The 15,861-nt window shown below is 33.2% G+C and overlaps 1 protein-coding gene across 1 annotated transcript in view; it reads right to left on the bottom strand.

Moving 5' to 3' along the window:
• Positions 1-15,861, bottom strand: part of SPATA16 (spermatogenesis associated 16) — a 244,465-nt gene that overhangs the window by 158,532 nt on the left and 70,072 nt on the right. Inside the window, exon 3 of the mRNA XM_021674760.2 lies at positions 7,074-7,219. Within this exon, the coding sequence (XP_021530435.2) occupies positions 7,074-7,219 (146 nt within the window). The remainder of the gene's footprint in view (positions 1-7,073; positions 7,220-15,861) is intronic.

The following is a 15,861-nucleotide window of genomic DNA, read 5'->3' as shown; positions in this document are numbered from 1 at the left end:
CCATCTTGGCTCACTGCAGCCTCTGCCTTCCAGGTTCAACATATTCTCCTGTCTCAGCTTCCCAAGTAACTGGGACTACAGGCATGAGCCACCACACCCAGTTAATTTTATATGGGATTTCACCATGTTGGCCAGTCTGGTCTCAAATTCCTGACCTCAGGTGATCCACCCACCTTGGCCTCCCAAAGTGCTGGGATTACAGACAGAAGGGTATTTTAAAAATAATAGTCTCCTTTATGAAAATATAGGGCTTATTTCTATTACCATTGAAAAATTACCTGTATTTGTTATTGGTGGTGGGATTACAATAAAACACAAGCCTGATATGTTTTGAGATTTAGGGATGCTTTTAAGCAGTTTACTTGTATTTAAAGAAGAAAAAACAGAGGAAAAGGGAAGTTAATTAGGAAAGTCAAAGCTAGTAAGTGTTAAAGCAGGGATTCAAATCTATGCCTTTGTTTAATTTTCTCATGTTTTGATCCATGAGTTACTTAGATGTGTATTGCTTAATTTCCAAGTATTTGGAGGGATTTTCTAGGTATCTTACTCTTAAACTGATTTCTAATTTAATTCCATTATGGCTAGAGAACAAGCTCTATAAGATTTTAAAATTTTTGAAATTTTAATTGAGTCTTATTTTCATCTCTAGTAGTACACCTTCTCTTAAAATCTACTTTGATAATAACATAGCAAAATTGAGCATTAAAAATAGCCTTTTATGTTCATTGTATGGTGTATCATTTTTTACTTTTTAACTTTCAATGTATGCTTTTTATAGATAGTATTTAGTTGAGCCTTGCAATGTAACCCAGACTGACAGTTTCTGCCTTTTCTTTTCTTTTTTTTTTTTTTGAGACGGAGCTTGCTCTTGTAGCCCAGGCTGGAGTGCAATGGCACAATCTCAGCTCACTGAAACCTCCACCTCCTAGGTTCAAGTGATTCTCCTGCCTCAGCCTCCTAAATAGCTGGGATTACAGGCGCCCATCACCACGCCCGGCTAATTTTTGTATTTTTAGTAGAGACGGGGCTTCACCATGTTGGCCAGGCTGGTCTCAAACTCCGGACCTCAAGTGATCGGCCTGCCTCGGCCTCCCAAAGTGCTGGGATTACAGACGTGAGCCACCACACCCAGCCAGTCTCTGCCTTTTAATTGGAATTTTCAACCAATGTGTATATGTTTGACATAATTACTGACAGTTTGTTGAACTCTGCCATCATGTTACTGTTTTCCAATATCCCATCTATTTTTTGCTTTTCTCTTCCTCCTTTCTTGACTTATTTTCAGTTAATTAAATATTCTTATTTAAAGTCCATTATTGACTTTGTAGCTAGAATTTTTATATTTTTAATCATTTGCATCTTTAATTTATCATAGTCTACTTAGAGTCAATATTGTACCATTTAATGTAAAAAAACCTTATTACAGTAAAATTCCATTTGTTCTCACACTCAAGGGCCTTTGTAATATTGTAGTCAAACATTTTACATTGGCATGTGTAATCTTATTTTTTTTAATTTAGTTAATATAATAAAATGCTATTATTTTCTGTTTAAACATTTATCTTTAAGGAAATTTTGAAAAGGAAATATGGTCTTTTATATTTACAATTGATCACTTCTGGTACTCGTCTTTCTTTTTTGTAGTTCAGGTTTCAATCTATTGCCATTTCCTACATTTCCCTTTATCATTCTCAAAGTGCAGATCTGGTAAAGATTAATTTTTTATCTTTTATTTATATGAAAATATTTTCATTTTGCTCTCCTTTTTTTAAAGAATATTTCTGCTGAAAATAAAATTCTAGTTTAAATTTTGCTTTCAGCACTTTAAAGTTGTTGTTCCATTGTATTTTGGCATCCATAATTCTGATTAAGAGTCACTGTTAATTTGTATCATTGTTCCTCATGCTTAATTGTGTTGTTTTTCTCTGGGTGCCTTCAATATTTTCTCTTCATCTTGGGTTTTCATCAGTTTGATTACGGTGTTCCTAGATGTGATTCTCTTTGAATCTGCCTCTCCTGCTGAGACTTACTGGGTTTTGTTTTTTGTTTTTAACCAAAATGGAAAATTTCCAGAAATTATTTTTTATATCCTATTTTCTCTTTCCTCTTTCTCTGAGACTTCAGTTACATGTATGTTAGATTTCTTGTTATTATCCCTGAGGACAGATCACTGAGGCGTTGATTGATTTTAAAAAATCTTTTATTTTCTATCTCTGGTCTTTATAGTGGATAACTTCTATTGATTTGTCTTCAACTTCGCTAACCCTTTCTTTAGCATTCTCCAAACTGATGTTAAAGTAATAAATTGGTACATTTGAAATTTCAGATATTTTATTCATCTATGCTAAATCTCCGTTTGGTTCTTCCTATAGTTTCTGTTTCTTTGTTGGGATTCTCATCTCTTCACTCATTACAACTATTTTTACCTTAAGATTCTTGAACGTGTTTTCGTAGGTTTGCTGAAATCCTTGTCTGCCAACTCTACATCTGGGTCTCGAAGATCTATATCTGGCTCTACATCTTGAAGTCTATTTCTATGGACTGCTTATTTTCTTAAGTCTCATTTTCCCACTTCTTTGCATGTGTGGTAATTTTTAACTTTATGCTGGATATTTTGGGTGATACTTTGTGGAGAATCTGGATTATGACATATTTCCTGAAAAACACGTTAAGACGTTGAGGTGTTTTTGTTTTTGATTTTTTCCCCTGTGAGAGAATGTAATGGCAGATACTCTTGTTCTTGTGAAACTTGGTTTTATTTTTTGTTAGGACAGGCCTATTTTGTCTTTGAATTTAATCTTCAGGTGTGGTCCTTTTGGTAGGACATGGTCCTTACTATTAGTATGATCTTTCTGGGGCTCAGCTGAGTACCTGAGGTGCCAGGTGAGGTCTCTTTACCCTGATACTCCAACATCTCCAAGCACTGCAGGACATCTAAGTATTTTTGTTTAGCACTTAGTTCTGTGGCAGACAATTTCCGTTACATGGAGTCTCTTTCCTCACATGCATGGCACAGACCTTGGCTCAGAACTTCCAGTAAATTCCCATGCAGACTTCTGTCTCTCAACTCTTTCACATAGCTACCTTTTTCTCGGCCATGTTTCCTGTAATTATAGCTTCCTTGGCAGCTTGCTCTTCTAATCTCGGCCTCTTCAGTTTGGTGAGACTACAGTTTAACTTGACATCCATGTCCCTGAACTAGGGCAGAAAAATAAACCGAGAGAAAAACAGAGAAGATTATGGGGCTCATCATGTGTATTTTCCTTCTTTCAGGTATCGCAGTCCTGTTCTGACCATTGTCCAATGCCTGAAAGCAGTTGTCTCATATATTTTGCCCAGTTTTACAGTTATTTACAGCAAGGAGGCAGATTCAGTACCAGTAACTGTGTCATGGTTAGAATAAAAAATTCATGAGGTTATACAAAACCTTGTGAAATAGTACTTGTGAAGTAAGTACTATTATTATAACCCAGTTTAATAAAAGATTAAATTCAGTCTAACTAGTGAGCGGAGGAGTTATAATTTGAAGCTAGGCAGTCACATTCTAGACGCTGCGCTCTGACTAAATATACTGTGCTGCCTCTGCAACATAACTTATATTGATTTCCTTTACAGCATTTATCATACTCTTTGTCTCATATATATGCTAATATTTATTTATTTATTTACACATTGTTTGCTGCTTCTGCTGGTGTTTAAGCATCGTTATTCCCTGTTTATAACTCTCTCCACTGCCTAGCATAGGAATAGGCTCTGGGTGGAAATATTTAATAAATTTTTAAAAATGAATGAATGAACGTAGATACTACCTATAAAACAATTTTTAAAATAGGGATTTTTCTTACATATTTGGTACTTTAGACTTCATCTTGTCTGCCACCTTGTGGCAACAAAATTCTGCAACTAAAAAAAAAACCCCTAAAGGTAGGGAATATACAAGAGGTGATATGTACCATTAAAATCTTTATAAGCATATACATCAAAATATATTTATATAATAAGAAAAGAATAATAGCAGGATTTTAGTCTTGATAAGATAGCAGTAATTACAAATTGATCTTTAGAAATGTTCAAAACACCTTCTGATAAACAGTTGCACTGGTTTGATGAAGTGAGCAGAGACTCAATGTATTAGGAGAGTCTAAGCATTACTTTTGGTGGAAGTAAAAATGATATTCACATTTGCCACTTTGGATATGTTATGAGTGAAAAAGAAGAGCCATTTTGATAATAGTTGTTTCCAGATCCTTTGTATCACTGACGATGTTGGTTTAAATGGCAGTGCTTAGCTGATTAATTTCAAAATGTATCTCTGTTGCTCTTAAAACCATAAAGTTATGGCTCTTGTAGACTTCTCTATGACAAAACAATATTCATTTATTTTTATCAGAAGCAAAACTACATGATGGTTTTTAAGCTAATTTTTGTGTTAGCAAGTCTCTTAAAGATATGCAGTAGACCTCACATTTACATAAAATTAAAGAGAAGATGCTTCAGCAAATGCAAATAAATGCAAAAAAGGAATGTTTTAATTTTGATTCATGATTAGTATCAACTTTCACAATGTGATAATACAAAAGCAGAATCCTGCAATGAGTGTATAACTAATGGTTGTAAGCTATTTATAGACCAAATATCCTAATTAATTAATTAATTAACTTTATTTTATTTTATTTTTGAGATGGAAGCTTTCTCTGTTACCACGTTGGTGTGCAGTGATGCTATCTCGGCTCACTGCAATCTCTGCCTCCCAGGTTCAAGCGATTTTCCTGCCTCTCAAGTAGCTGGGATTACAAGCGCATGCCACCACGCCCAGTTAATTTTTGTATTTTTAGTAGAGCTGGGGTTTCACCATGTTGATCTCGATCTCCTGACCTAAAATATATTTGTTGATTATATTTCAGACTGTTTTAAAATCTAAGGTCTTTCAAGATGATTTGATATTAAAATCATATGTACTGACTTATGCAGTTCTGTACTATGACCGCACCAGCACAATGATATATTTCACTTGGTGCATTATTAATTGTACAGATGGACTCTTTAACCTCTATTGATCTACATTTCTTATTTAATGTTCAACTTAGGAACAGCAGCAAAAATTATTTTACAAAAGTTAATTTTAACATAATAGGAAAAATAATTTTACTATTCACTGTTATATATATATATAGTCAATTTAGTAATTTTCAAGATCTTGAAAGAGCACTCTTAGTTTTAAAGCAGAAGTTTTCTCATTCTAAACAGTGAACCTTCTGAAGCTGATTTTTGCATTCTCAGGAATTGCAACATCTTATTGTCCTTATATTTGGATTATAATGGAATTTTTGATCTTTCATTCTTTTTTTCTATTTTTTTACTGAATTCTTATTTACCAGAGACTGTTACTTATTTTTAATAACATTGAATTAATTGCATTTTGACATGACCATACCATTTGGAACCTTTTTATTATTAAATATGATTCAAAAATTCATCAAAATAGTGGATGGCCCTTTTTATGTGTGATTATAACCATGGAGAAGGTGAGGTATGATTACTTTTAATGCATCTCAATTTATATTATGTATGACTATAGATTTTCTGAATATTTTGAAGTCTATAAATAGCTTTTAAATATTCATTTCTATTTTTAAAATTCTTATTTATATTCGTTTTTTACATGATCGAATATTTTGCATAATCGAATATTTTGTAGTCTGTAGTTTTCAAATATTTTTCTTATTGTGCTCACAAGTCACCCCAGTGGCCCAGAAGTTGCAATATTTTGACACACTGAAATATACATTATCTTTCCAATATTTCTTCTTTCAAATGGAAATAGAACAAAATTCTTTGACAGACCATATATCTTGATTTTTTTTTTTTTTTGGAAACTATGGTTGCATAAAATGTTTCCAGATAATATAGGGAGTACAGTTTTCTTTTAATGTCAAAGGGAATCTGCCTTTGTTCTGTAGTTTACTTAAGAGGGAGAATGGCTTTCAAGGGATTGTCCTGTGAATTTCAAAGTGATTTTGTTGTCTGTAGGTTCTTGAGGTCAAGTTTAAGTTCACTACTAGGACTGTGAAAAATCTTGGGTAGAAAGAACTTTTACATCCTAGTGGATGTGAATTTATAAGTGACTTTTACCATGTTAACAAATCTCCCATTTATGAATGAGTTTTAAATATAACTGGTAATCATGTTCCCCACTTGGTTATTAAGAAAACAGGAATTATATTTTCATATTGATCCTAGTTTACCATTTGCATCCAAAAGAAGTACAGGATGTGAGATCAGAAAATGAACAACACAAAAGTTGTAGGTAAATTGCTCAAAGTCAGGCAGGGAGGGATAGAGACATCACAATTTCAAGGAAAGAGTTTGTTGAAAGGCATAATATAATCACTTTATGTTTGCTGCAGATTAAAACTGATTATTACCCATGAGAGAAAGACCTCTAAAAAATAAAACACAGGAGAGGTACATTTTTATAGAAGAAAAGGCAGGTCTGGGTAACACTGGGGATTCTAGGAAGTTGCATAGTGACACACAGATACATACTTCTAAGGAAGGATAGAAATATAAAAAAGAAAATTTTAAGGACATAGATTAAAAAGTATTTCATACCTGTGGAAAGCTGTGCAAAGGATGCCAGCATCCTTTGCATCAGCTAATGTGATCACCAAATAAGCCATTAACTTCCAAGTCTTGGCTCATACTTCACAGTCAGAATTCCCTTCCACCGTTCCACAGCTGTAATGTTGAAAATCCTTCTTCCCTTTCAATATCGCCTCCCTTACTCATCCATTCTCTCCCTCCTTCTGCAGCAATTTGCTTCTGCAGTTGTCTGCTTCTTAGTTTTGTCCTGCATTATCAATAGTTTCTTGTGTCTCTATTTCATCTATTAGGTTTTGAGATTCCTTTGTGGTCTCCCTGATTGCCTTACTTGACATAAACCAAGTATTAAATAAATGTTTTTTGTTTCCTTTTTAAATTGAAGTAAAATGGAAGGTGATCTGGCAAGCTCAGATAGTACCCTCCACTAGCATAAACAGCATTTGCTTGCACTTATTAGTGTATGATTTTACCTGTGTGCGTGATTCAGGGCAAGATCTGGTTTCCTCATCCGTAGGTAGCAGATAACAAGCTTTGTCTCAATGAAACTTGCCACGCTTGCTATATCTTCAGCGGGTGCTTTAAATGGTTCTGCCAGAACTGCTCCTTTGCTGCAAAGCTTTAAAAAATATTATATTTTCAGAATCCTAATAATCTTTCACATAATTTATCTTTTAAATAAGCAAAATATGTTTTATTTTTATACATTTTGCTGATGCTTGCTTGTATGTTTTACATATTTTAAATGTATATGTGATACTTTTTCCAAACTACAAGTAAACTATTAATATTTTGATTATAAATTAAATAAATTGTTCTTGTTCACTATTATCTGACTGTAATATAAAAGAAGGGGCACACTTTACTGTAAAACGCTTCCTGTAAAATATTTTTAAGGTATGATAGATTTTAAAGGAGTGCCAGTTGCTAAGAATGTCTTTTAAAAATAAAGCACACAATAACCAAAGGTATTAACAGAAAGCCAGGCATAAATCATGTTAAATACCAGTGCTTTTATGAAAACCCAGCTGAGCAATGATCTAGTACACTATCAAGTTTGATTTAATATAATAAGGGCTATCGGAAGTAAACTCCTAGGAGCCATTAACATGATCGGTGATTAATTTGAGTCTGAATCGTATTCTCTAGTATGTTATTGAAAGAAAAGAAGTGAAAATTTATTAGAATTTATTGGCAGAGGACATAGTATCTGAAAAACATGGCAAGAATATGAATTCTTAATAAAAATTCCAGGAAGTCAATGGTTTCTGGGCATCATAGATAAACTGTAGAGAAAGAAAATAATTAATTTTTTTGAGAACTCAAGCATTATGAAGTGTCAATAATACGACAAGACACGATCAGCACTTTTTTTCCACTCAGAGTTTTCTACTGTTCCTTGGAATTAAGGCTGATGGAAAAGAAGTCCTATCTACTGTTCACTGGGCTTATTTAGTATCTCCTTCTTCGCTCTTTTCTACCTCCATCTGTGCATATACTGGGGGAAATTGTTTTGCCAGTGATAGTAATATTTACAGTTAATACTTATTTATATATACTTTAGTATAAAATTTCTTGTATTCTAAATCCTGTTTGCTTAAATGACATAGTATAAAATAAATTTTTTTTATAGGTTAAGTCTTGAGATGGTTTGGCCATTTATATTAATGCTATTGTCATTTTTAAAATGCAGTTTGTTATTTGAATGTAGTTATATTCTGTTCTAAAATGCATTTACTTTCTTAGAAAAGGCTAAAAGAGACTAAAGGCTAAAAAAGAACCTAGAATCTAGATGTTCAATATCCACAGTTTGAATTGGTATTTACCTGATGCTGTTATCTTTTGCTTGGGTATCTTGTCAATTCTGGAGATTCATATTATTCTTAAAACCCTTTGTCAGTTGGATGAATGAAATATGTTACTTTCTTCATTTAGTAAAAAATGCTTATTGAGCATCTACTATCTGCCAGACAAAATTGCTCTCTTTACATTTTAATTTAAATTGATTAGGATTTTTTTTTTCATAAATCTTGGCTATTTTTAGCTCTATATAAATTTCTGTTTCCTATTCCTTGCCTATTTCTACTGACATGTTAATCTTTTTATTATTAATTATAATAAATATTTAGATATGTAAGCTATTACTCCTTTTCTGGTATTCGTAATATGCACATGATAAAATGTAGGGACTCTACCCACAAATAATCCTTCAGAAAAGTGTCAACTTTTACTTATGTTTTGTAAAGGCTCTCAGAGTACATAAAACACTTCTCTCAATTATTTTGAAAAAAAAAAGTTAGTGAAAACTATTTGTGGAAGATACAGAGGAAAAATGACCTCAGTCAATGCTAAGTTTGGATGCTTCATAAAGATCAGGTGATAAAATTGGTGATAAAAGAGAGAAAACATTTAGCCCAGATTTAGTAATTATTCTAGATAATCTGACCTCAGGTGTCAATGTGGCTGTAAACAGGCTTCAAAACATAATGTTAGAAAGCATGATAGTTTGAAGATGGCACTTCGAGACAGCATCCCCTTTCTTCGCCAATCTGATCCCACACGATCCAGAAATACCTAAACAGAGTTTTCCATGAAAGAAAGAAAGAAAGAAAAAAGGCTCTTCCACACATCACATCAGAGAGAAACAAGGACAGGAAGGGGCAAAGACCACATACAATGTATATCTTGTTTCCTTTTTGTTTAAGATTTTACACGAAAAGGAGGTTGGAATATTTAAGACTTGGGGAAACAAAGGCTGATTTTATTTAAACATAAAATTAATTAAGCCAAATGCAGCGGCTCACGCCTGTAATCCCAGCACTTTGGGCGGCTGAGGCGAGTGGATTACTTGAGGTCAGGAGTGCAGTGGCACCAACCCAGGTCACTGCAGCCTCTGCCTTCTGGCTTCAAGCGATTCTCCTGTCTCAGCCTTCCGAGTAGCTGGGATTACAGACGCCCGCCACCACATTCAGCTCATTTTGTATTTTCAGTAGAGATGGGGTTTCACCATGTTGGCCAGTCTGGTCTTAAACTCCTGACCTCAGGTGATCCACCCACCTCAGCCTCCAAACGTGCTGGGATTATAGGTGTAAGTCACTGAGTCCCACCCACTTTTTATGGGATAATGTGGAAGTCATTCAGTGAGTAGTTTCCATGAGGATATTCAGATCCTTCATGGCAGGCATGAGGAAGCCACCTTCAGACTGCATAGTAGTAAAGGCTTTGTCAATAAACACTGAGAGAAAGTGAAAAGTCTCTACTTGCATAAGATTCAAGGCAAGAAAAGAAAGAAAAATGATCTACCTGAACACACTAATAAGAATATTTCATGAAACCAAATTGAAAGACAGCCGTGAAAGACAATGTAATGTAATTTTTCAATTCGCATTGAAACTGGAAAATAGGCAGCCTGCTGGCTAGGCTTTATGTATGTTTGTTGAATTCTTGCTTTACCAATCAAGTATTGTAAGACTGAGAACTTTACTGACTGTATTGAAGATTGCTTTATTTATTCTCTTCCAAAGTAGTACATCTTTGAAATAAGCTTTGCAAGAAGGCAAACTGTTAAAAAAAATGTGTTGAAGTTAAAGGTAGAATTATAGGTACATGTAGACAAAATGTTGGCATCAGAACCATGAAACACATTCCAGATATTTTACTGAATTTTAAAATTTCCGTGTAGACATTTGTATAGACTGAGCAGTTAATTCTCCAGAAGATGAAGAAATTTAATATGGTGTGAATTTATTTAAATCTAAGAAGGGTGACTTTCTTCACCCTAAAACAAAGGGTGTTTGTGTAGAAATGTATACTTTAAATCTTTGGTCTACAAATATATATATATACACACACACACAAATATATATATACATATACCAATTGATGAATATCTATATATATATACCAATTGATGTATATCTATCTATCGATATATATATTTAGTTTGAGTCATCACATGTCTACAAATATATATATATACACATATACCAATTGCTGAATATCTATATATATATACCAGTTGATGAATATCTATATGTATATACCAGTTGATGAATATATATATATATATTTGTAGACATGTGATGACTTAATGCCGTGTTTTTCCAGATTTATAGTTCTCTTCTAAATTGTCAGGGATCACTGAAAATTATATTCCAGGAATACAATGAGCAAACATTCATCAAACAGTATTTTAATGAGGGAGAAACTATTAGCAATTCTAATATATATATATTCATCAATTATATATATATTCATCAATTGGTAATTTTTAAGGTTTTTGGAAATTATTTTAAAAAACTAAAGATGGGGAGAAAGTTATCCATAGCCCTATCACCATATATAATTGCCATTAATTTTAGCATATTTCTTTCTATACATTTTGTGTTTTTGTATCATGATAGAAGATTTACTGCATCATTTTTACACAGGTTTTTCATATGCTCTGCTTTTTTTTAAATTGGAAAATGAAAACATGTTAATTACATTATTACATGTTATAATTATAGTTGAAGATTTCAATATTCTCCTCTCAGCAAATGACAGAAATATTAGAAAGAAAACCAGTAAAGATAGAGCTGAACAACATGATCAACCAACAGGATGTAACTGACATTTTACATACAGATATACTTTATATATATGGCTAGAAAACACAGGACCCAGCAATCCCATTACTGGTTATATATCCAAAGCAATATAAATCATCTATTATAAAGACACATGCACATGTATGTTTATTACAGCATTATTTACAATAGCAATGACATGGAACCAACCCAAATGTCCATCAATGATAGACTGGATAAATGTGGTACACATACCACGTTCCATACATATTCCATATACATGGAATACTATGCAGCCACAAAAAGGAATGGGATTATGTCTTTTGCAGGGACAAGGATGAAGCTGGAAGCCATCATTCTCAGCAAGCTAACACAGGAAGAGAAAACTAAACACTGCATGTTCTCACTCATAAATGGGAATTGAACATTGAGAACTCACGGATACAGAGAGGGGAACAACACATGCCAGGGCCTATTGGGAGGTGAGTGATGAGAGGAGGGAACTTACAGGATGGGTCAATAGGTGCAGCAAATCACCATGGCACACATATACCTATGTAATAAGCCTGCATGTTCTGCCCATGTATTCTTTTATTTTAGAAGAAATAAAAAAACCACATATGTAAAACATTCCACTCACTAGCAGAATACACGTTTTTCTCACATGCCCATAGAAAATTCACCAATGTAGACCCTATCCTGGGCTATAAAACGAACCTCAACACATTGAGAAAACTGAAATAATTCAGAGCATGTTCTCTGACCATAATGGAATCAAAACTCAATGGTAAAAAATCCCAAAGTAATCTAATTTGAAAGTGAACAAAAGACATGAACAAGCATTTCACCGAAGATGATACACATACGGTCGATAAGCACATAAAAAGATGTTCGACATCATTATTCGTCAGAGAGATGCAGATTGAAATTACAATGAGGTATCACTGCACACCTTTCAGAATGACTAAAGTAAAACAATAATGGCAACACCAAAAACTGAGAACTCTGAGAAAATGGATTGCTCCATCTTACATTGCTGATAGTGTGAAATGGTACAGCCACTAGAGAAAATAATATGGAGAAAACAGTTTTTAAGCCATTTATACAACTCAACAGTTGCTCTCCTGAGCACTGATTCCAGAGAAATTCTTATGTTCACACAAAAATCTGTACAAGAATATTCATAGCAACTTCCTTGATAATAGCCCCAAATTGAAAGCTATCTAGATGTCCTTCAATGGGTGAATGATTAAACAAACTGGTACATCCACACTAAGACCACTACTTTGCAGTGAGAAGGCACAAACCAGTGATACATGCAATGACTTGAATGAATCTCTAGGGAATATGCTGAGTAAAAAAAATCTGATCTCAAACTGTTACATACAATATGATTACGTGACAAAATTATAGGAATGGAGAAAGGATTAGTGATAGTGAGGAACTAGGGACTACACAGGTGTTGTGCTCATACAAGTCAACAGAAAAGAATCCTGTAGTGAGGAAACTGTAATGTATCTTGAATTTGGTAGGTGGATATGCAGATTTACGTGTCATAAAATTGCACGTGCATAATATACACACATGTACACGAGTGAAAATGCAAGTAAAACAAGAAATCTTAAGATTGGTGGATTGCCTCAGTGTTAATATTCTAGTTTTGCAAGATATTGCCTCTGGGAGAAACTGCATAAATGGTACATGAGATCGCTCTGTATTACAACTGCCAATGAATCTATAATTATCTTAAAGTAAAATCTAATTAAAAATAATAGTGTTAAAAGTTAGATGTATTTAATTTTATTCCTTCCTTTATTTTATTCAGGACAATTTTAATCACATTTAACTGGGGTTTTGGATGAGAGGATAAATCATATCTAAAGGAAGGAGTTTTCCATAAGGTTTTACTGTATTAAATTATAGCTAGATTTCCATAATAAGGAGTAACAACTGATAATGAAGTTTGTTTTGAAGTGTCATTCACAAGCCATTGTAGAAGGATACATCAGCCCCTCCACATCTTTGTTATTATGGTCTGTTGTTTTAGGACATTTGCCATAAGATGAGGATTGTGTTTAGTGATATTTGTAGAAGGAAATTGGCAAGTCCTTTTGTATAACAATTTTGTCATTTTCATTTTTGTTTTTCTTAATGATCTTTTAGTTTGTTAGCAATCATTTACAAGTAATTTTTTTCAAAAAGAGCATATGTGAATGGTAACTTTTCTGAGCTCATGAATAGCTAAGAATGTATTTAGTTGCTGACATGTAAGAAATGTGGTTGAGGATACATTTCTTGGGAAATAATCATTTTTTCTGTAAATACACAGATCGCCATTTATGTTGTGGTATTTCACATGCAGACAAGAAAAAAAATAATCCTTTTTAAATGAAATCAGGCATAATTTAAAATAACTTATGTTCAAATTTCTTCCTTTCCCCCAAATGTGTAGTATTTTTTCTTTTTATAATTCAAAATTGCTACTACTGTGAATCCACATGTATATGGACTCATATACTTTATTTTCATGTATTTTGCCTGAAAATAGATAACTTCTGTGTTTGCATACTCATGTATTTATTCTTCTCACTTAGAAAAGTTTTCTTCAGTTACATCTCTGATTATTGGTATCATTTCAACTGTAGTGTTTTCTTTCTTAAGAAAATAATTCTTAAGCTGCATCTTTCACCTCTGTTATTCCTATCTATCAGACTCTGATATTTTTCACCTCTGTCTTTTAGGAGAGTGTTTCAAGATTGTTGGCTGCATGATTCACTTTATTTTCATTATTTACTTTATAGTTCTTTTTATAAACCAGTGCTAGTGATAATAAGTGCAAACATTCAAATACTGCTAACTCAGTATGTGGGATTTTCCCTGGGCACCTGAGCCTGGAGACTGTGTGTTTAATCACTGCACCAGAGCCACGCAGTGCCATTCCATGAACTACCAATACGCATTAAGTACGGAAACAGAGTAAGCGTTTAGAAACTTTTACAGCAATTCAACAGAAAAATATTACATCTATTAAATCTCATAATAAAAAAATAGGATTTGTATTTTATGTCTTATTTTTACTTTGTTTTCCCTAGTAATTCATTTTTGCTATATTTAACAAAGTATTGGTCCGCGAGAGATTGGGACAGAAATACAACAAAACAGAACTAGTTCTTCATGACGGATAGAGAAAAAAACTCTAGCAACCTGCTAGGAATTTAGATAATTCAGACATTATAAAGAAAAAAATTCAAAATTCTATTATTAAAAAGGGGCCACTGTTGGATACTATTATGGATACATCTGTATCTATAGTGTGGATATATCTATAGAATTTCTATCTATCTCTATTCATTTACAAAGATGGTATTGTTATCCATACTACTGTGTAATCTGCTTGTTTGTTTTCTCTGAATGTATCATGAACATTTTCATGTTAACAAATATGTAGATCATTATTGTAAGTGGCTGCATAATTTTATTACATCTTCATTTAATGCTTTTCCTAATGGGAAACTTCTCTAGTGACACTGAAAGTTCTCAGTATCATACATAATGTACATTGAACAGCCTGTGCATACATTTTGCCCACATGTTTGAGCATTTTCAAATTGTTATGTTCTATCTGTTATGATGTATGCTTACATATTGAAATTGCTGAGTCAGGAGTATACAATCGAATCCAGAAAATACTAATACTTCAGAATATACATCATAAAAGTGTTCTCCAGAAAAATTTTACACTTTTATAGCAAGGTGAAAGTTCTTGTTATATTCTTAGAACATTTTGAATGCCTGTGTGCTAGTGTGTCATCCCCTGGGGCTCTTTCTTAGTACTTTGCATTTTGTTTACTGTCTTTCTTAATTAGAATGAGGTTTCATTATTGTGCTTTCTCTAAAAACAACAAACTCTTAGATTAATTGATTAAGTCTCTTATTCTGCTTTCTAATTCATTAGTTTTGGCTTTTATCTTGGCTTGTTTTTTCCCTCTTTTGCTTTCCTTAGGTTTTTGTTTTCTTAGTTCTTTTACTAATGTCTTTTTTTTGTTTGTTATTTTTTTTCTCTTAAGCCCCAATGTGATAGTATGCTAATGTCTTTAGTTGAATACTTAGCTCATTTATCTTACTTTTTCTTATATATAAATTTGTTGTATGCTTCTTTACTCTACTTAGGAAAAAAATTCATAGCTTTTATTTCCACCTTTTTTTACCAAGAGCTAGTTAAGAAAGTGTGAGCTATTATTTTTAAAAACTTTACCACCGACTTTCCTTAGTTACCTTTTTTTGCATATTTGTTATTCATTTATATTTAATCATTTATGGATTATCTGCTTAGCTCCTTTATGATTTGTATTTTACATTTTTACTGTTCTTTTTTTGTTGTTGCTGTTAATTTCTGTGAGTTCAGCCATGGAAGCCTGGGGTTTGGACAGGTTATGCATTTCTTTTCCCATCCTACATAAATGAACTCTGCTGGATAAATATCTCTATCCCATTGGTAGCCTTTTTTTTTTCAGCGTACAGATATTATACCTGCACAGAAGTGCAGCATTGAGTGACCCTCCTTTGTTATGTGGACGAAGGTTGGTCTGAGAAGGAAGCTAATGTAGAGGAAACAGAGCCGATCAGGCGCGGTGGCTCATGCCTGTAATCCCAGCACATTGAGAGGCTGAGGCAGGTGGATCACCTGAGGTCA

Source organism: Aotus nancymaae, unplaced genomic scaffold (assembly GCF_030222135.1).
Source record: "Aotus nancymaae isolate 86718 unplaced genomic scaffold, 86718_ANA_hifiasm-v0.15.2.pri h1tg000019l, whole genome shotgun sequence".
In the NCBI taxonomy this organism is placed as follows: domain Eukaryota; kingdom Metazoa; phylum Chordata; class Mammalia; order Primates; family Aotidae; genus Aotus; species Aotus nancymaae.
The sequence above is the reverse complement of the archived record's forward strand: the minus strand, read 5'-3'. Positions and strand labels throughout refer to the sequence as shown.